A 23062-nucleotide genomic window follows, 5' to 3' on the forward strand; every position below is an offset into this window, starting at 1 on the left:
AAATATTGTGTTCTATTAATTTTTACAATAGTATACAATGATGATTACAAATGTTCAAAATACCAAAATGGAGTGAAGTGAGGCATCTCATCATCCCCAGACTCCTCATCACTGGAATTGCTAGACTCCACATGGTTGAGCTCCTCCAAACTAATACCAATTAGCATTGCCTATGCAGTTGTAGCATCCTCATCAATTTGTGCCAGCTCCTTTGGCTTTACATTCCACCACAATTCTAGACTCCCTTTGAACGAAAGTGCGTTGTGGTCAATGAGGCACAACTCACTATGTACAGTCAAAGAGGTAAGTCTGTTTCTCTTAAGAGAGTGGATGAAGCTATATTTAGATTAGCTTCTTGTAGCAGTAGAAAACCGAACCCGAGATAGCAAACAAATGGCTAGAGAGGTAGTCAAAGCATTTAGTCCATAGTCCACCACAAAATTGGGTCCTCTTGTGCAACAACTGCCCTATTCTTCTTGGTTTCCTAAGTGTTGATGTGTTTTTTATACACTTTAAACACATAATAAAATACCAAGGTATTCTATCCTCTCTTTAACAAAGACCTCTCAAATGCTAAGCTATGTGATCAAATGAGCAGACTCCAAGTTTCTTACTATGTACAAGCAACTGTATGTGTTTTTAAAGAACCCCACTGGCTCTACTGCTGATGATGGTGTAGTTTTGTTTTTGGTTTTTGAAGTTTTATAATTTTTGTTGTGTTTTGCAAGGGTATGATATTCAAAAAGCAATGCATATGAACTATAAAAATTAACTCACAATGCTGGAAATTCAAAGATTGCTATAAGCAATGACAGCTGCAACTATATTTAAAACTTTTTATTGAAATTTGAAACCTTTACACAACATGCATACCCGGATGAGGAGGTTCTCAACTGCTGATTTCAATTTTCTGTGAAAAAGCAATCTCACATGGCTCGAATTCCCTTACAATGGAATGGCTGGCACTCTGCTCTTGGTGGCTAAGTTCTTTATGTTAATTTTGTAATGTCGGTCGTACTATTTCATGCTTCTGATATATATATATATATTAATTTGATTACATATGCTAATATGTTAACGTTAACTAATGATAAATAAAACCAAAGTTAACTTATCGTGTTTGACCAACGGTTACACCGTTCATGGTATCGGGTGGTAAAGCGATTCTCAAACAAGTCGCACTCCTTCCGATCGGGTAAGTAAACGGTGACTAGTTTATATACTGTGGTGAGAGGTACGTAGGGAAGAGATGTGTCTTCCCACGTGGGAAGACATATCTCTTCACTACGTAACCCCTCATCCACTTATATAGCATGCTTACATTGAGGAGGATGTACACAACATGGGAAGACATATCTCTTCACTACGTAACCCCTCATCCACTTATATAGCATGCTTACATTGAGGAGGATGTACACACCGAAATTGAGAAGTGTGGTGCATCTTTAAAACACGCTATAGCAGATAAAATACAACTTTCAGATTATATTCCATCTCTTCTATTTTGATCACAGAATTTTGAAAGAACTTAACACTTTACACTGCTGGCTGCTCTCTTCTTTGATTTTCCCACAATTTTTAGAAGCTTCCTCGGTGAAAATCGTCCCTTAATGCAAATCGGCCTTTGCTGCAGCTATGGGGATTGAAAAAGCAAATCGTACAATCCAGGAATGAAGACAAAATCCTCCTCAATCACAGCATTCGAACCCTCTATAATTCTGATTCCAAAAAGATTAAAGAAACTCTGCAAATATGTCTCCAATCTGCACACTCATGACTTCTGGATGAAGCCAACCCTGCAAGCTATCCTCAGCTGGTATTTCACAACCTCAGGCAGCTCTGACAATGAAGAATGAACGTCCTCCAATGTCCAAATCTTTGAAAATCTGCAGGAAACTCTTGTTTCTCCACAAACTCCAAAGCTCACGACAATCAAGAGAAATAATAATCAAACTTCTTAATGCAAAGGTATATATAGTCCCCAAGAAAGTTCGAATTTTTCCAATAAAGCATTTTATTTCATTTAAATGAAATAATATTTCATTATCTCCAACACTTTAATAAATACTTTGCTTTAGGCTTCCATGAATTAATTAAATATTTGGCCCCTTCCAATGATGACTTGACCCTCAACTTAATTGAAATTATAAAGTCTATTATAACTTTATAATAAGCCATTTAATGATTTAATATTAATTTGGCCACTAAAATCTTCATAACTTGCAAAATACTCAACATTTTGATTTGTCGTCTGAAACGGAAGTTCATCTTGCTTTTCCCCATGTGACCAAAAACACTTTCTAAAAATAGAAAGGTCCCCTCTCTATGAGCTTCTGGCTTACTATAAATAGTAAGTATGGCAAATGTATAGCAAATAAATTCCAAATGATGCCGAACAAAGACCAAATCGAAGCATACTGAACACTGGAGATGATACAAACCTTAGGAGACCCTCTAACCATTCTCATTAGCCTACGAGGGTAAGAAATGATAGGCTAATCATCCAAAAATCCATGTCTGCTAAAAAGGGGACATTACAGTGTTGATGGGATTGCTGGTAATCCAAGGGGACTTACGTTATGAACTACAACCAGAACTTGAACATCGGATGTATCAATCATGTGATGCTTCTTTTCCTTAATTAATTCAAACTCAAATGGAAAAAAGGACACAAGGGGAAAGGGTTTAGAGAATCTATGGGAACTCCTAATTCCCAAGGACAATGACAATAACGAATGATGCTTTGATAGACAAATCCTTCATGAAACTACTTTCTACTTAACCAGAGATAGCTCACAACACCATATAAAGAGTGCGATCTCCTAAGCTAGTGAAAGATCTTCATATTGTAAACAATCCATTCAAACACCCAATATTGGTGCAATCCAAATTAAGTATTCACAATTGAACTTAGCCACAATAATAATTAGTTTTAGGCTAACCATGCAAAACAATTTGCAATCAACAAGGTTTTAATGGTATGAATCGAAGGATTCATCAAATATCATTACACTTCTCCATTATACTCAATGAAATGAACTTTATCTTAATTTGAGAAGTAACAAGGAGCCATGCAACATGTAGAAATTACAACATATTCCACCATATCTTCAATGGAAAGTATGCTTATTTACATTCCTTGGCAACAATTTCTTCTTTGTTCCTACTCTACTCGTTATCTTATTGCTATTATTGAACTATTGTCTTGCTATTAACTATTAACCTTTACAAACGAGAGATTTGAGCCTTTTATAGATGTCTTTTTACAATTCAAAGGCTCAGATTGATTCTCAAATCAATGGCTAGGATTACAAGATAAAACCTTAATTAGGGTTTGTTACAACAAATTCCATTCGGCCAATGACATGATTACTAAATTTGGACACATGTCCAACTTTGAGTTCTAACCAATGAGAAAATAGGTTAGGTATGTGAAAAAATATTTGTTTAAGTGCCATGTGTCATTTGCTCCACCTTTGAATGAGTTAGGTTCAATGCCCTTGGACGTCTTGATGTGGCACAACTTGAGTGGTTGATGATGAATAGGATGCCATCTCAACTTGCCTTGTAGATCATCACAAAATGTTTGTGATTGAGGCAATATCTCTTGATACTCAACATTCTCCAACTTGCTCAACATGATGAAGGTGGTGGGACATATTCCCAAATTGTATCATCCAAAGAGATTGAGTGAACTTTCTAGCTCTGATTAACTCTTCTGAAACTATTTGCCTCCTTGATCATGTTTCACTTTTCCATCTTCATGTTTGGGAATCCTTCTTTTGATGCATTTCCAATTTCAACCTTGGATTCTTGAAATATTTTTTTACTTGACACTATTTGATGCTGCAATCCTTGGACATCCTTTATGATGTTTAAAATTCTTCATGGTGCTTTGCATTTCACCCTCATGCTAGAGAATTCTCCTTGTTCTTTCCTTGATGATTTTTGATTTTGCAATTCCTTGTATTGACCTTGATTCCTTCATTAACTCCCGTCTTCCACTTGGAACAATTCTCCAACTTGGTGAAATCCCTCTTGACATAGGAGTATCTCCTTTGTTGTACTAGCTCAAGGTCCTGGATTTCCGGAGGAAATTCAAGATATTGCAATCGTATCCCTTCCATATAATTTTCCTCTCGCATTGTTGTGAAGTCCTCTCTCCTCAGCTACATCTTTGAAGTTGTAATGATGTTGTACTTTGATTCAATGTAACATTCCTTGCAATCATTCCTACAAAACAAAGAGGATTCTTTAAATTACAATTATGAATAAAACCGTAGGTCAAGTGTAATGCAAGAAATTGGAATAATAAATTGGAAACTTAGAGTCTTAGACCCTTGCACTATCAATTCATGTTGAAGAACTTCAAAGAATAGACTTGTTGATTGACACATGATTTAGGCTTTGATCTTTGATCAGCTTTTTCTTCGCCAATTCATTAAATCGATAATTGCTTTCAAAATTTGTCTTTCAGTGTTGATAAATTCTGATTATATTTGAGTGTGATTTTATCTTTGCCTTCAACTCCTGCGAATTTGGTTGCTGATTTTGCAATTTTGATTGATATCTGCTCACAAGAAATCCTTCTACCCTTTATTTCCCACAATTTTGGCTTGATTAATTCCCTTGCGAATCTGGAACTGCCTCTTTGGATGTGAATTTGTTTATTGAATTTGAATTTGATTTGCAATTAATGACACATTTCTCCTTTACTTTATAGGGATTGCAACAAAAGGTTGAATCCTTTCCTCTATTAATAGCCAACTTTGCACTTAAAATGTTTTTTGTTTGCAATAAAAAATTGAATTTGTAATTGATTGTCAAGCCGGCTAGCCTTCTTGCAATTTTTGCATTGAAATAACGATTAATTAATGTGGAGCACTCAACAAGTAATTCATTTTTTACTTGCCATTCAAGGGTGGAAAATCAAAAACTAGGAAGGAGTGGAAAAATGCAAGTTAGAAGGAAGGAGTGGAAAAACACAAGGTAGAAGGAAGATTTGCTCTTGAAATTTCATAACAATTTGGAGTGGAAATTTGCACCCCAGAAGGGAAGAGTGGAAATCGAACTTGACAAGGAAGATTTTCTTTCCTCAAAATTTCAATCAATGCTTGATTTAGAAGGAAGAGTGGAAATTCACTTTCCTTAAAATTTCACTTTCCTTTTTTCATCGTTCAAATTAGACCAAGGGTGGAAAAACGCACATGACAAAGAAGATTTTGATTTAGCTCTTGAAAATTCACCACTTCGAAGAAAGGTTTTAATTTCCTTGTTTATGACCTTCGTTCTATTTTTTAACTTGCATTGTATTTCCTTGTTTATGACCTTCGTTCTATTTTTTAACTTGCATTGTTCATCAATTTGCTTGAGAGTGGAAAATCGACTCCTAGAAGGAAGAGTGGAAAATCGCAACATAGAAGGAAGATTTTGATTTCCTTGTTTTTCATCCTTCTTGGTTCCATTTTACTAGCAACTTTTCACCTAGAGTGGAAAATCGACCTTTAGGAGGAGGATTTCACCTTCTCTTCCTTTTGTTCTTGATAATTCGCTCAATTTCAAGGGGTGGAAAAACACACAAGACAAGGAAGATAACTCTTCTTCATTCTCCATCCAACAGTTGACCTCCAAGCGTGGAAATTCGATGGGTACAAGGAAGATTTTGATTCCCACCATATTTTGCCTTATAAATTTCCCTTGAGAGTGGAAAATTGATCTTCACAAGGAAGATTTCCAATTTCTGTTTCACTTAGCATTCAATCTCTAGGAGTGGAAATTTGATAGTTAGAAGGAAATTTCCTATTTCGCTCACTTGGATCTCTTTCCTGACAACTTTGCAACATGAAAACATTTGACAATCGTGACATTTTATATAATGCTTTGCATCTTGACAACTTTAACTCAACCTACACACCTTTCCTCACTAGCAAAGGTTAACGACTTAAGAAACTACTGCCAAGCAAAGCAAACTAAGAAAACGACTACATAAAAAGTGAAAAGTGGGTGTCTCCATTTGCAATGGGGCTATGTGTGATTATGTCACAACACTAAGAATAACCCCTTTGAGGCAAATTTTGTCCACTTGGTTTGAATGATGTTAGCCTCTATGTGATCATACATCTTTTGGATTGCCCTTATGAACCCTGCCTTCATTTCAACATCCTCTATGGGTGTAACTTTACGAGGCCTTTGCACATACCACTTGGGGATCAATGCATATGCAGCCATGTGCAAGAGAGTGTTGAGCTTCTCCCATCTTTGATGAATGATTGGCTAAATGTATTCATTGTAGAATGCAAATGTGGGGCATTTTCACATGACAATCTTCATTTGGTCTAGCATAGAATCAATGCACTCATATATCTTTGCAAGGCTAGGTGCATTCACATTCCCATATCTAATGACTTGGGAAATTTGGAGCAACACTGGAGACTATATATTTTGCATCACCCTGTAAAACATTAGTCTTCACTACATCCTTCACCCTCTTCCGATGCTCTGTTTTGGACTTGGGCCACCAATTTCATTTTGTTGTCATGACCATTAGTTGCAATGCCTGTTGCAACTCAAGAATTTTCTTAAAGAGAATGAAATAGGATGCATACCTAGTCTCAATAGGTTTCAATAATTCCTTCTTAGAGGTGGTCTTGAGGAGTGAATGTGAAGTGTGGTGGTTGTAGATAAACATCTGCACATCTCTAGCATAGTTTACTACTACTTTGATCCAATCAATCTCTGCCATGTCCTTGAGCGCATTGTTAATGGCATGCACACAACGAGGAGTCCACCAAATATGTCTATAAGTTGCCTCAATTAATTTTCCTACAAGTTTGCACACATGGGCTGCATTTGTCACTACTTGGACCACATTTTGTGGCCTATCCTCCTCAATAGCATCCTTGAGGATAAAAAATTGAAAATCAGATCCTTGTGATGCCCTAAACAATTAATTGCCTTAAAATATGGGCCCTTTGAACATGTAATCACGATATTGATGAGTGGATGGTGTCTAATGTTTGTCCATCCATCCATGACTATAATACATCCACTTGCCACCCAACATTCTTTAATTTGCTCCATTAACACTTTATCTTGGAATAGTTCTTACCCAAGATTGTGGCCCTCAATTTTGTCTCCCCTGGTGGCACATATGTTCCTTCTCTTGTTACCTTCGCCATTGACTCCTTATAATAAGGAGATTGAGCCACATGGAGTGGAATGCCATTGGCAACGAAGAATTTGGCAATAGGCAGATCCATAGCCATTTGGCCGACCATTGATCTCTCTTCTCATGACCATTCAATGCCTTGATGTTGTAATGCTTAGTGGAAGCTCCATTGGAGGTAGTTAGAGGTGCACCGATAGATGATTCCTGTCATGTAAAGACTCGATCTTTTGCTCTAAAAAATGGAGAGCATTTGGAGCCATCATTGGTGTGGTGTATTTCATCACTTTCCTTGCCATCAAAAGCTTTTACTATATCAATCTGTAGAAGCAATGCCTCAAGTAGAGTGATTAGAAATCCTAGTGTAATGGGGATTCAATAGTTTCGCCATTTAGTTGCAAACCTTATAATTTTAATATATTCATTTAAGTGTTTAATACAATAATCCAATAAAAAAAATTGTATATATATAATATTTGAATTTAATCATGATTTTTTCTTTCCTTTTTGGATTTTATTAGTTGATGAGCTTTTTCCAAATTTTTTCCTTGCTGAACTTAAACGTGGGCATTGACCTTGCGACTTAGTCCCATTGGACCTTTTGTGTAGGCAAAATTACCACATTAGTACCATATTTTGAATTTGCGTTACTGTGAAGACACTCTACATTTTCTTTTTTTAACCATTATATGTAGCATTATGATTATGCTCTTCTGTATTTATCTCATTTTCTTCTTCAACTTTTAACAGCTCAGAGGTTTTTGGAATGATATTGTGGGCAAACTAGGACTAAGTACTTGTGCTTGTTTTTTTTTGCAGCATGTTCCTAGAATCAATGGAGATATTCCCTCTGTGGATGAAGCAACTTCGGACCATCAAAGGCTGTTGGGCAGGTTGAATAATTGTTTATAAACATTTTTTAGTGACTGATGTTCCCGGCTTTGTTGATTAGAATACCTGATGAAATTCAGTTTGGTTTGTTCTTCAGGTTAATGCCTAGTTTCTGCTGATTATCTTTTTAATTTGTGTCTGTTCCGTTAACTACTATATATATTACTTTATGAAAACAGTATCTGAAATGTCAGGTTTTATCTCTTATTTTAAGATTCATTGTAGGTGTTACAAGGGAAGTTGTTCTATGGTACTTTTTTGAGCAACATTGCCTTTATTAGTGCAAAAATAAATTTCATTTCAAAATAATTATTTTATCACTCTTTGCTGATACCACAGTTGGTTGAGTGTAAATACTAAATTTTTTCCAGGAAAGTATTCACAAGGGTTTCTTCCTTTTGTAATGGTAACACACATAATAATTCCATCAGTAAATACAAGACATCCATGGAATCTGACACATTCATTTTTCATTTACAGAGTGACTTGGGCATGCTCCTTGTCGCTATCCTCCCTTATAATTAAAGATATTTTCAATAAGATCTCCAAAATTCCTTCTAAAAAAGGTACTCAAATGTGCCTTAAAACCCTATACCTCTACCAGAAGTCTTATCCCTTCAACCAAAGATCCTTTAGGCCTCCACCTTAATTTTGGTGCCTATAAGACTGATTGTGCTAATGGGACTCCTTATATTGGTGAGCTTGGGCATTTCATTAGCACGAGGATCAAGGAGTGTAGTGTTGGCAATATGCATGAGTGGATTGATAAATATGCCCTTGCAGAACACTCCTCCAATGCCAGGCACCACATTTGCTTAGAGGAGGCTCCAGTCCTTGCTATAGAAGATAATTATTTCAAGATAAAACTTGAAGAAGCAATTGAAATTGGCAACCACATCACTAACCACAACCAAGACGAGGGTTGGACCCTGAATTTGGCTTGGCAACCCTTGTTAAATTCCTTAAAGCCTCTTTCGTTCCCAACTTAATCCCTCGCTCTTCTATCCTCTCCTCCTTCTGCTCCCCTTCTGTGTTTCTTCCTCTGCTTTCCTAGCTGTTGGTGTTTGGTTTGTTTTCTATGGTTGTGTCTTATGCCCTGTTTGTACTTTAGTCTGACCTGATGGTTAGTTTGAGTTGGTTTGTCCTTCCTTTTGTTGTTTCTTTACTATATTAGTGCTTTTTGGTTGTTTCTCATCTAGATCTTTTTTCTTCACTTGTGTTAGTTTCTTTTTTCTTCTTTTCTTTTATGCCATTGTATATCTTTTTTGTGCAAAGTTACCTTGTGATTTTTTCAAGACTTTAGCTTTTATATTAGCTTTCTATCTTCTTCATAAATAGAATATAATTTTATGTGATTGTAATATTTTTTGTTTGTTTGCTTGTTTGTGTAAATAGTCCTTTTTTTATTATTTCTGTTTTTTTCTTTTTACCCTCACAGTTACGTTGACTTCTTTAACTAATATTATTCAACACATTTTATTACTTCTTTTCTTTCATATGAGAATGGGTTTACTTCATTAATCTGTTTCATAATTTAACTTCTATTTTTAATTATATTGTAATAACATAAGAATTGTTTATCAGGACTGTTATGGTTACGTGATAATCATTTTTATTGTGTTGCCTTCTTCCTCTATATATACCTTTTTATTAATTCTATGTTAGTCATCCACATGAGCTATTTTTATTTGTATCTATTCAGTTTATGAAGTTTTGATAGTCTCCGTCCCCTAGGTTTACTTCATAAATCTGTAAACCGTTTATTTTTTATTAGATTGTAATAACATAAGAATTGTTTATGAGGACTGGTATGGTTATGTGATAGTCATTTTCATTTCGTTGTCTTCTTGCTATATATATGCCTTTATTCATTATATGATAATCATCCATATGGACTATTTTAATTTGCATCCAGTCTGAATTTTTGAGTTTTCTCCTTCCCTATTATTTACTGTCTATGTTTCTATTTCTTTTGAGTTTGTGTTTGGACTTTTGAATTTATCATAATTTCTCATTTATGATAACAAGTTATTTATAGCATTCTAACAACCTTTCATTATATATATTTTGTTTGTGGGCTTTTTCAGTCCTGTTTGTCTTAATCTTTGCTAATCTTTATGTTTCTAATTAACTTTGGCTTCCTTTTTTTAGTATCATCTTCTTTCTTGATTTGTTTAGTATGTTCATATTTAATTTTCCCTCAAATACTATTTATGTGAATTAAGAATGTGATTTCATTTGTTATCATTATCATAATTCAACTTTTATCATAAGAGAATATTTGTTTGTTGATAACTATAATATGTTCCATTAATTTTTCTTTTTTCTCAATTGAAATATCTGCTTTTTTATAACACTTCTTTTGTTAATTGTTTGTCAGACAACTATAAGGTTTGGCATTAATAATAATTTCTGATTGTATTTAGCATGTTCATTTTTGTTCTAGTTTCGTTTTGTTTCAAATATCTTTAACATGGCTTCTAATTGTTTTATCATTGCATAGTATTAAGATTTTTGGGTATAATTTCTATTTATATCTATATAATAATAGTATTAAGACCACTATTATTATCATTTTTCCGTTAACCTTCTTTTTAGAAACTATATTATGATATTAATTTAACCATATATTTTGAACTACTATTATAAGAATAATATTTTGAAAAAGGATATTGTTGTTAATTTCAAGCAATCAGATGTTAATCTAACCAATTAATTATAATAAGACTGTGAATAAACAGTAATAGTAATAAAACACAAGACAAGACGCCAATACCCTGGGAAAACCTCCCTCTTGGAGGTGAAAAACCCAGCCTTAAATATGATATGTATTATCTCAATTGTAGGCAATTACAATATAGCAAACTTATCTCAGATTGCTGTCCAAACAGTAAGTTGACAAGGTAATGAAGGATGCAGCCCTAATCAACAGTAGATGACCAAAAGAGAGGATCAGCAGCAGATGACAACAATAGGCTGGAGCAGAATTGCAGAAGATCTTGACAACTTCACCCAACAATATCCTTGACTGAATTCTTACACAAGTGAAGAGTTTGCTAAAATGTAGGAGAGTAGATTGCATTTGCTAAGAATGATTGTCTAAATGACTTCATCTTCAAGTGGATTATATACCATCCTTTTTTGGCGCTAAATCCTCAAGTCGGCTTGCAAGATAAATAATTAATATTATACATTTTCCCATGTTAGGTATTGGGTCCAGCCCAATAGCCACCTCGTTACAATTGAGCCCAGCCCAAAACATAGTTAATTGTTACATTTGGGTCTACCCTATCTACAAGTTACATTCAGTATAGGACCACAAGTTACATTGCCCAATTAGGGTCAGACCAAATTGCAAGTTACATTTATAGGGCCTGTCCTATCCACAAGTTACATTATATATAGGTCTTGCCCAAACAAGACATAATTACAAGTTACATGTATTTGGGCCCAGCCTTAAGTTCAATTTACATAATAGATAATACTTGTGTATTTTAATTGTCATTGACAACATTAAAATACAATAGATAGGTATCCGAGCTAGCTACTATTTCAACAATTGTAATATATTATTCTTTGAGAATTTTTGGTTTATATTACTTCAATTATTTTATTACTATAATTATTAATTATAATTGTTTCCAATAAGGGTAAAGGAGGGATTTGAAAGGAACCTAACAATTTTCTACAAAGAAAAGAGTATAATAACAATGAAGCCTGAAACGCAACTATGGAACATGACATAAAACAAGAAGATGAAGGACAAACAGTGGCAGACCACGCCCAAAGAGTGACCCAACAGGGGCCAAACAGGAACAAGAACCAGATTACAACAGAAGAAATATTAAATCATGGTGGCTTGAATCCAAAGTGCTCTAGAGAGATTTGAATACAACCACCATACCGATTCAATGATAAATCCTTATTATCAACATTCCCTTTTTTGATTTCTTGCGTTGAATCACAAGAATTCGGGGGGCAGATAACAAACCTATGCTACAATAGCTTCTTCCCTTTGTTGTTGCATTTGGATAACAGTATTGGAGATTGTGTGGTATTTAATGGATCCTCATTGCCACATTCCCTATTGGCTGACTTTAGGCTTTTCCCATCCATGTAAGCGGAAGGTTGAGAAAGGCTAGGATTAGTAGCCTCTTTCTTTCTCTAAGCATAATTCTCCCTCTTATTGACTGAACACACTATGGTAGAGTGACCAACCTTGTGACAAGAAGCTTGGCACCAAACTGAAGAGTCTTCATAGACAATCTTTTGCACGCACGACTTTTGGATGAGAGCATAAGGGAAGAAGGGGGTGTAGAATCTACAAGGACTTGTACACAAAATATTGCATGAACTAGACGTTTCCTAAATCTGGTTATGTTATGAATGGCTAAGACCAGTTGAGCTTGCAATGCCCTCCATAACCTCCTCCATCCAATATTCTAATGGCAAGTTAGGATTCTCATGGAAATAGGCACCTTGTTGGAGCATTCCTTTTATAGATCAAAACCAGTTCCTTTTTTTCAGGAAGAGCCAAGACTTACTCAAAAACCATGAACCATTGTTGAGAATCCTCACACAATCCTCCATGGGGCAAAAATAAATCAGGAAGAAATAGAGTTACCCGGGGACGCGTCCCCGACCTGAAAACCCCCGTCCTCGTCCCGGGGACGTTTCGGGGACTTGGGGACGGCCAGGGGACGTTTCCCCCCGTCCCCAAATTGCCCTGTTTTTTGAGGGGACGTCCCCGAAACAGGGGGACGCCTGCCTTAGCTCTGGGGGACGTCCGTACGTCCCGGGGACGGCTGGGGACTGCTGGGACGTCCCCAATTCGTCCCAGGGACGGCCAGACGTCCCCCATTCTAAGGCCCTAAAAAAATATTAAAAAAATTTAAAAAGTTGTATTTTTAATTTTTTATTTAAATTTTCTAATAGAGGCCCTTCAAATTGTTATTAAAAATAAAAAAAATTAAAAGATAACATTAATTAAATTTTAAATTTATTAATTTAATTCATAATTTTGACAATGAAACTATATGGCAGCAGTGTAGCCTTTGGGCATTTTGACACAGAGATTAGAAAATCTCCAAACTTGGCGAGTCAATAGAAAAATAACACCCAATGCCTTTATTAAAGAATAAGTTTTTTTGGCCTTGCGGGGTGCTGCCCCTTGACCCCCGTTGAAAAATATGGGGGGAAATTGCGTCGATAGAAGTAGAGAAAATTTAACCTCCGAGTCAATTGATATGCATATTGACAATGTGAATGAATTGAAATTCTGATTTATGAATGCATAATTGCATATTGTCTATTGAGTATTAACAATGTTGTATGTTCAAAATTTACATTCTAAAATGTTTTCAACTTTTCATAGTATCATACACGTGCTATATCCATGTTTTATTGTTTTCATATGAATATAATGTATGTATGCATGCTTTATCCATGTTTTCATATGAACATTTAGAATTTTGAAATTTTGCTATATATTTTAAATTTTTCCTATATTTTATATAGCCGTCCCCAAATTTGGCAAAAAAATTTGCCGTCTCGGAAACGCGTCCCGCCGTTCCCTGCCGTCCCCGTCCCGGAAACTCGGGGTAACTTTGGGAAGAAACGATTCCCCATAGCAAAAATATCAGCTTGTTGAAATCCTTCCACTTTCTCAAGGCCCATTGTTTAAAAATGTTGATGTTCAATCTAGCTCCATAAAAATTCCGAACAAGAGAAGACTCAAACCTTGAAGAAGCCTCTCAACCAGTTACTCTGAGATATGCAAAGAAGGGGTCTCACAATCCCCAATTGCCAGCAAAGGAGGAGCCTTACAGGGGCTTTGTGTACCTTTAACAACATCAATCTACGAATTCAGAGTAGTCAAGAACTCCCCATCCATGCGTACATGCTGGGAGGGAAATTGCATAGAGGAAGACGTTCATTGCACCTGTTCCTCACACAAAACGACACACACTTTGGCTGCAGGATAGGCATAACCAGAACCTCTCAATTACCTCCATCTACAACAATAGGGTACACTTTCAGAGAAGAGAAAACAGGGGTGAAAAATCCACATTTCAAACCCTACAATGGGTTGTTGTCCACACCAATATAATAGGCTGCCTTTAGTGACAAATCCAAAGCCACGAAAGAACTGCCATAGCCACCAGCCCCAGGTTTGGACACAAAATTGTTATAAGTAGAATTGTTTTTATAATATAACTAGAATATTAGAGGAACATAATTATAATAATAATACAACCTAAATTTTAAGTGATATTAGTACAATAATATTTGAGTTATAACAACGATAATATTGTTATAATGTTTATTCAATATTATTACTAGTACTTGCACCAGAAAGAGGTGCAAGTGTTACGCCGATAGAAAAGTATATGTAAGTTAACATGTCAAGGAGGTATATTCTTTATTGTCTATATAAAATTGTAATGCAACTTTGAAATACATACAATATTAACTTAACATTTAAAAATATTTGCATTACATATTTGGTTATAATTAATTGAAGGAAAGATTTGTAACAATTTCAATTTTAAAGAATCTAAAGTCGATGATTCTCTTTGCTTGTATGAAATGAAAGTGAGAAGAATTTTTAGATTATTCATTTACAGTTAAGCAGGGAGCCTATTTCTTCTAGGACTAGAGTTTTAAGGAAAATAGACCAGAATTTCTAGAACCATGGCCACGATGGACATTACCATCAGTATTTACAATATAACTTCATAGATTTGATTGCTAGAAAGATAATTTTTTGAGATGCTCCATTATATTTTGACATGCATAAAGCTTTTTCCCCTAATAAAAGTTACATTTTATGTGTCTCCACTGCCATATGTAATAAAATTGTAACAAAAGTTTGAGAATATTTTGTTACAATCATTATTTTCCAAGATGGAAAAAAACCATGAAGTTGCAAATAGTAAAATTCTCAGGGGAGGGGTTGTTTCCAATGTAGAAACTTAAATTCTAAATTAGAAATTCCTCAGAAACACATAAATTTTGAATGTTTGGTAACTTTTGTGATGACCTTTTCCATTTTGAAAACTACATGAAAAATATTTATGAATGTTTTTAACTAATTTTCAAGCATTTCAATCTCTTTTCATCACATTTATGTGTTTTGGATCCTATACAGTCCTCGTATGACCATGCATAGTAGAAATTTAATCATAAAGACATGAATGAAATAGAAAAAACATAGTGAATTCCTCTTCAACTTTGGTGGAAGAATGATGAATTGAAATTGCCTTGTAGGATTTCTTTTAACACCCCATTGAATTTAATGATAAAATATTTTAATGTAATTGGGTAACTCAATAGGTGAATTCATTAGTATATCAATTATAACCAAAAGCTAGTTATAAACTCATCTCCGACATAAAAATATGATAATCAATTAAAATATATTCTTCCTCATGGTTTAACAACTTGAGATATATTATGATCTTTTGATGCTACAAGTCATGGCCCAAAGCTTGTCTCAGATCTTTTCCCACTGCTAATTAAAATGTATATATTTCAGCAAAGAGTTTATGGATAATAAATTTTGTAGATTTAAATTTTTTAAGAAACGGCCATCGTCACTTCGATCTATTGGCAATAAACAAAATGTAGATCAACTGCCTTTTAAATACAAATACTGGTTGCGAGTTAATATTCATTTTCAGGCACAAAGCCAGGAATATTTCAACTGCCTGGTGAACCATGCCTTCATTTAACAAATAACAACAGAATTGTTTTAGAATGACATAAAACAAATTCAAAAACATAAAATTATAACGACTAAATACAGATTCCAAAAAAACTCACTGAAGTCATGGCAAGTGACTTACCTTAAGATTTTGCACATGTTGTGTTGTATTGTCAATGATGCCAATGAGAAAAAATGAGTAGAGTTTCCACAAAAAATTATGAAACACCACTGTGGGAGAATTAATCATCTGTATTATTCTTCTACAACTTCCTATCAACCTGAACTTTCACAGGTGATATATTATCCCTGATACTTGAGTAGTACATCAATTTTATAAATACGGTCCAATTTTTAGAATGTAACATATTAAAGAAATTAGGAATTGAACGACATGGGCAGTCATTCCACTTTCAAGAAGCCCTCCTCATCATGGTGTGACCAGCCCTATACAAGCCTCTGTGACTTCCTACGACCTGCTAACATCTCCTTGTTACATTGTTAGTTAACGTTAATGTATGCCAACCATGAAACATAAAATCTAACCATAATCTATTTTATTAACCTCATCCTAGGTTTTTCTTAACTGCTAGCATGCTTCTAGATCTGAACGCTTTTCTTGAGAAGCCACCTAATTTCGCAACAAACAATGGCTTGGAAGAAATCTACAGCGACGACAATTTCTAGCGGGAGCAAAAGACTGGGTGGGTGCAACAGCAACACCAGGACAGCTCTCGCATTTTTACATCAGATCCTAAATTATTGAATTGATTCATTCAGCTCCTCATCGCCTCAACCTATATTTAATGAAATTCAGGCCGGTGGGAGTGAAATTGTTATGCGTTCCAGCTACTAAGTTAAATAATTTAGCATTGATTTAATATTTGTATTGTTGGAAGATTTGATTTTGCAAGATTTGATTTCTATTGCTCGAAGATTTGATTTTGAAAAGTTTTTCTATCAAGTAGCAAACAACTTGCAAAAGTAATTTCCCTGAACCTTGTTTTCTGGCATATCCATGGTTAATTTGTTCTGTCTAGCACTTGATGTGAGAAAACTTTCTCGGTGAAAGCCGGTACAAAATACCAAACAAGGATCGGAACCAATACCAATGTCGCTACAGTTGCTGCTTCAATAAATTTGATTTGATAGCTAACTGGAGATCTGATTTGATTCTGAAATCAGTTTTTTGATTTGAACACGTTTATCACAAAGAGAGAATAACTTATCAATGCATTTATCACAAAGATATCGTAATTTTATTAGTTCAATGCACATTCTATTTTTCAGCTTGTTTACCGGAGAAGTATACCAGGCAAAAGAGTGTATGTTGGTGTTATACGGGCAGGGGAAAAGGTTGTATACAGGCATGAGACAGGTTTAGGCTAAAAGATCACAATATATGTAGCCTATCGGCTAATTATAATCATCTTACTATTTTTACATCATTATTAAATAATAATAAATATTTGCATAATCTTTAGAAATTATGTTTTATTATCTATGTTAAAATCTTTTTTTGTCTTCTCTTTCTTCTCTCCTTGTTTACTGCTCCCTCTATCCTTCCCCTAACACTTTAGGGAGCATAGTATGCAATCTATCCTAGATACTTCCTCATCCTGATGATGGATCACTCAGTGATCTAAAAGGTTGATGTTAAATATTATCACATGGTTAATCCAAAATCACTCTCTCACTAACATGGAATGTGGAAATACAATGTCTCTTACTATAGCATATTCTGTCAACTAGTTGCAGAAGACAAAAATGTGGGAAATACTATGTATATAATAATCAATCTGAGCATACAGGTATATCTGAGATTTGAACCTTATCAGAACTGTACCTTCAACTTGTCTAAAATTGTAAGCATCTCAAATTTCTGCATTTGGTATCCTTGAGTATTCTTCTCAATGGAGAGCCCTGGTTCATGAATAAATGTACTGTTAAAATTTTTGTAAAAAAATAAGATGAGATGATTTTGCTTGTCATTATTATTCCCATTACCTTTTATTCCTGAGAATTCTCAAATATTCTTTGTGGTAGTAGTGCATTAGATCTAGTTTTAGAGATAGGAGGGATAAAATTTTGAAGTTTCTGGAGTATGGCAGGTCATGGCTTGCAAAAGTACTGATAGTCAGATTGATAGTTCATACCTAAGGCCAGAAACACTCAAGGAATAGATATACACAAATTGAACTATCCGGCCTTGTTGACTTGAGGATGCCATATCTGTTTTCTTTACAAAAGCTGTAAAAAAGATGCAGTGTTCTTAGAAGGGACATGGTTATCATCAAATTAGGTTTATTAGTGAAGCTTGAGCGCCAACCTTCAGCTTAACTAGGAGAAACTATCCAGAGTACTAGTAATCTTCCTCTAAGTGAGTTCTCAGAGTAAGCCTCAGCCAAATGAATTGGAGATAACCATAAGGGAATGCATAACTGCCCCAGAAATAACTTTCCAACAAACTGTTCTTCAGTACATAAGGATTTATCATAGTTTGCGGAAACCATTTCTTGGCATAGTTTTGTACATCCCTCTGTGATACTAATCACTGAATAACATACTATTTTTCATTTTGTGTACACCAAAGACTGACCATATACGATATTGATTTGATATTTACAGTGAACTATCAAGGCTTTCACATCATGAGGAATTCCTTACAATGATCTCTAGTTATATATCAATAGCATAATTAAACTTGTTGTCTGACACTTGATATCCAACTTAAGATTCTTGATTTATTTAAAAAAAGTCAGTTGATATGATGGTTTTAATGGAATGAAGGGGGATTTTGTTGAATGCTTATTTATATATTTGTGGTCTGCAACACATTAATAACTTAAACACTTGTATGCCTCTCTTTCCTTCTTATCATGGAATGGAAAACAATTTTGACACATCTGTACCCTATTGGCTGCTTGGCAAATTTGTGCTTGCAAGTTTCATGGATGAAATCCATCATAAAACTACACATGCAATCTTCTCTTGAGCGATGCACAAATATGGTGCATATAATTATATTGATATCAATAAACCTACCTACAACTGGGCTTATTATCTTACCTGTAAAATATATCGAGGATGTCTGCTGTTCTTAATAGAATGATACCTTGTGTTAGTTGCTGCACTGCATCCAGTAGTAGCCACCATTCTGCCATAAGTTTTAGGTCATGTCAGTTGCTGTGATGGGTACTATCAATTGATGCTACTATCATGGACCAGAAACAACAAAATTTATCACTTTCTAGCTAATTGATAATAGGGGGTATTACTCCTTAGCTATCGAATCCTTCTAAATTTATCTCTGCATTTACTAGTCTCTTCCTGCCATTATGTGGTAATAGGGAAAATGATAGGATGTGTGGTCTCCACAATGTGTGTCTATATAAATAACAATTTTAAGATAAAACATTAGTTCTTGTCAAGATTACAGTAGTTCTTGGAATTGAAGGTTTAGCCTTTGATCAAATATCTTGTTACCATGTACTTCTAATTCTACTAGTTATTTAATAGAAGTAGTTATGACTTATGAGTGTCTCCTTTATTAAAAAAATGAAAAAAAAGGAACAAAATTAAATTTGATTTTCATTTTTAGAAAAAGGAATCGATAGAACTTCGAAAACATAGAACATTGGTGTATTAAAAAGGAAATTTCATTGATATTAAAAGGGTTATTATTTGGTACAGGTTAATTAGAAGAGGACCCTACAATATATGCCTTTATACTTTCATTTTGGGTGCTTTTCAAAACAATGATGTAATAACACCCCTAGTTTTTATTTTTTGAAACTTGGCAGGAATGATCAACAAATTGAACAACAATGAGCATGCCAATGTAGATTTATTGTTATCACAGTTTGAAATGATTTGCAATGAGTATGTTTTCTGCTGTTGCAATTTTGTGAAGAGTAAACATCCAAGAATAGAGCTTCATTTCACATTAAAGACATTCAAACTGAAATACATCATGAAAGATATCTTGAAAACATGACAGAGAAGATTAAATCAGACTTGCACTACAGCTACAGGTTATGGCAGCAAGGTCAATCTTCATTTTCTCATCATTCTACCAAATGAAGACATTTTCTTGCTATAGTGATAGGCAATATGAGTAATGAAAAATGGAAGACATCACAAGATTTCTGATATGTAATGAAAGACAAATGCAATCACAAGATTTCTGATGTGCTTTTACAAAGACCATACATTGCTGCTGTACCTGTTAATAGATTATAACTACCTTTGCAAACGCCAATACTCACCAAACAATACTTCTGAATTGCCTCCCAGCTTCAGCATTGGCATGGGACAACCATTTTTACCCAGCACTGTTTAAACTCCAAAGAAACAGCTGCTAAAGGGTGTAAATGCTGAGTTGGTCATTGACAGGCCTGGAGATTCAATTGAGACAGTCACAAACAGCAAGAACAGTCTGCCAATCCAGTCACCAAATCATGCATTAAAATTTTCATAAGACTCAAGTTGCACCAATCATTCCCAACAGAATTCTATTGTCTTCAAATCTAAACCAATAAACTCAAGAAATATCTCAAAGTGAATATCAATCTGGGCAGCTATGTAGTGCTGGAAATAACAGGGGCACTTTTTGCCATTGAATCAATTCTTCAAACCAGAAACTTCATTTCAGGATATTGTTTGCAATTTTTCAATTTTTGAATCTTGATGTACTCCACAAAGTGATTACAAAGTAATGAAATTGCCTCATAAAAAACATCATCCTCAAAGCTGCAAGCATTTTCTGGATAAATATTAAAGGGGTGCCTAAACAAGTCAAAGAATATAGCCGCCACTCCAGATTGATAAATTTACTATAAATTTGAGACTTCTTATGTCAAGTCATAAAGCTTGGAAAGAGATTTCTGACAGTTCCCGTGATGTGCAAAATAAATTCTTTACAAACAAAATATGGCCCCTAGAAGTTGAATAAAATGATTATTATTTTTAAGTCCACCTGTTCATTTATCTGCCTAATTATAGCCCAAGATTCCTTCAACCTTCTATCACTACTTTTCCTTTCAGTCTTTCAAAATGAAACATTCAAATAAAGTTTTTCTTTGATTTAATAAATTCCCCCAAACAAAAATCTTCAATGTGTTTTGACCTTAAGGCCTATTCCTTAAAGACTAGCGACAAGTGGGCTAGCAGCTTTACTTATGAAGTGATTGACTTTCTTAAGTACATGACCCAATGGTGGTTGTGCCTTCAGAACAGATCTGTCCAGCCTCTTTACACCACACAAGCTTCTGCAACAAATCTGTCCATGGTTGTGTCCATATATGTAATCATCCAGTAGAGTTCCATTTGCCCATGTACTTCGATTGCTCAAGTTGGGCATCTTCTAATGCAGGTTGGCTTTCACTGCAGACAAAAAACCTACATCCACTGAAGTAGAAACTCTTCTGCAATAATTTGAGCAATACTTTCCTCTACCATGTTGCTAATTTAGGTACTTGTTAAATTGACTGATTATGGATGGATTGATCATGGTTCATAGAGTTCTTATGGGTTATATAGGTGTGCATTATCAATAAAGGGGTCTCAATTCTCACTATTGATGATCATTTTGCCGATTAGATAGTCTTGAGCATGTACATAACCGTTACATGATCGACCTTACATAAACATTGGTCTTTGTTATAGATGGAAAGTTGTTAGTCTTAGGTTTGATGGGCACCTTTGCAAATTATGAACATAATTTTATTTGCAAGTTTGAGCACAAAGATTGACTAAACTATGATATCTTCATTGGCTTGCTTGACAAGATAATTTTTTTTGATTTGTTGATGGATATCTTTCTAATCACAATTTTCTTGGATGACATTCTATAGTTCGATTCTGTCATTCTTGGAGGAAGGTCCTGTGGGATGAAATGGATATACACCACATGGAGAGTCTGATCTGGAGTTTTTATAAGTTATAATTGAAAGCTGTCACTTCGGTGGGTGTGAGTGGGGAGAGGGTCTCACTTATTGCCGCTTTCATTCTCCTTTTGGACCCCTTTTCTGGCTTGGCTGAGTCATGTGCTTGCATGATTTGCATAACCATAGTGAGATTGAGAGGTTTATGTTAGAGAACGAAGTTTCTCTAATATGTTTTGGGCTACAACCTTGATTCTTGATAATATGCTTCCCCATACTTGAGTGTTGTGATGATTGACTATTTAATTAGAGGGACCTTGGATGCTTTGTGGATGACTTTGATGCTTTGGTTGATTTATAAATGCGTATGATGTGTTGAAACTTGTATTTATTTGTAGTTTTGAATAGTGTGTACTTGGCACTTTTGCTTCCATGTTTTGTACCCATTTTAGTGTCTATTGCCCATAGAGGCAAGTAGGCCCCTTTCCAACTGTTCTTAAGCCCAAAACATCCAAAAGGTGCGATAGGCCTCTTGCTGCATACACCTTATTCATCCTTGCTTGCATCATTTTGTCCCTCTAGACTCTAGTGCTCCTGTGTTATTTTCCTTGGATCCTCAACATCTTGAACCTGCTTATCATGCCAATGGCCATTGACCCTAAAACCAATCCCTACTACATACTCCATGATTGTTTGGTGCCCAACTTATCTATTTAAAGTTACTTTGTTTGGAAACAATCCCTTATGACACTTCTCAAGCCCTTGGTTTTCCTTGCTTCATTTGCATCCTTCTTCCTCCACACACATACTATTTTTAGAGAACTGCATTGAAGCACTATACACAGGCTCCATTGGTGCATATCCTTGGGCATTCACTCTGTCATCATCCTCAATACACAATCACTTAACACACACTTTCCCTTTTTGGAAAACACCTAGAACATCCCCTATCACTGTTGCACACATTAACATAGCCATAATCTCATACAGAAACACTTCATGGGGTCATGCACCTATCAAACTATTCAATTTGTTTATGCTGAACATGCCAAATAAGGGGATCGACTTAGGTGACCTCCTAACTGTGCTGTAGGCACCAATTTTTCCTTTGATTTCTGTAACTTGTGATCATATTTGTAAATTTTTTTGATAAAACTAATTCAATTTTATATGCCTTATATGGACAATAATTTATGTAGTGCCATCTGATAATTCTTTTGTATAATTTATAGGTTAGAACTGTACGATTTGAGTGAGTTCAAAATTCCAGGAGATGGAAATTGCCAGGTCAGTTGAATTTGCTTTCAATTTGTGAAAATTTTAAGCATTCAATCTCTTGTGGAGCTGCTGTATTTCCTTATTTCCTGTTCTATTGGCAGATACAATTTGCATTAATACAACCTATCTTTTTTGAGT

At 34.9% G+C, this 23062-nt stretch overlaps 1 protein-coding gene across 1 annotated transcript in view; it reads left to right on the forward strand.

Annotated features, from left to right (window-relative positions):
* Positions 1-23062, forward strand: part of LOC131077385 (OVARIAN TUMOR DOMAIN-containing deubiquitinating enzyme 12) — an 88318-nt gene that overhangs the window by 19937 nt on the left and 45319 nt on the right. The window contains exons 4-5 of the mRNA XM_058014876.2: positions 7985-8058; positions 22879-22933. Coding sequence (XP_057870859.1) covers positions 7985-8058; positions 22879-22933 — 129 coding nt within the window. The remainder of the gene's footprint in view (positions 1-7984; positions 8059-22878; positions 22934-23062) is intronic.

This window comes from Cryptomeria japonica, chromosome 4, assembly GCF_030272615.1.
Source record: "Cryptomeria japonica chromosome 4, Sugi_1.0, whole genome shotgun sequence".
Taxonomy (NCBI): Eukaryota; Viridiplantae; Streptophyta; class Pinopsida; order Cupressales; family Cupressaceae; genus Cryptomeria; species Cryptomeria japonica.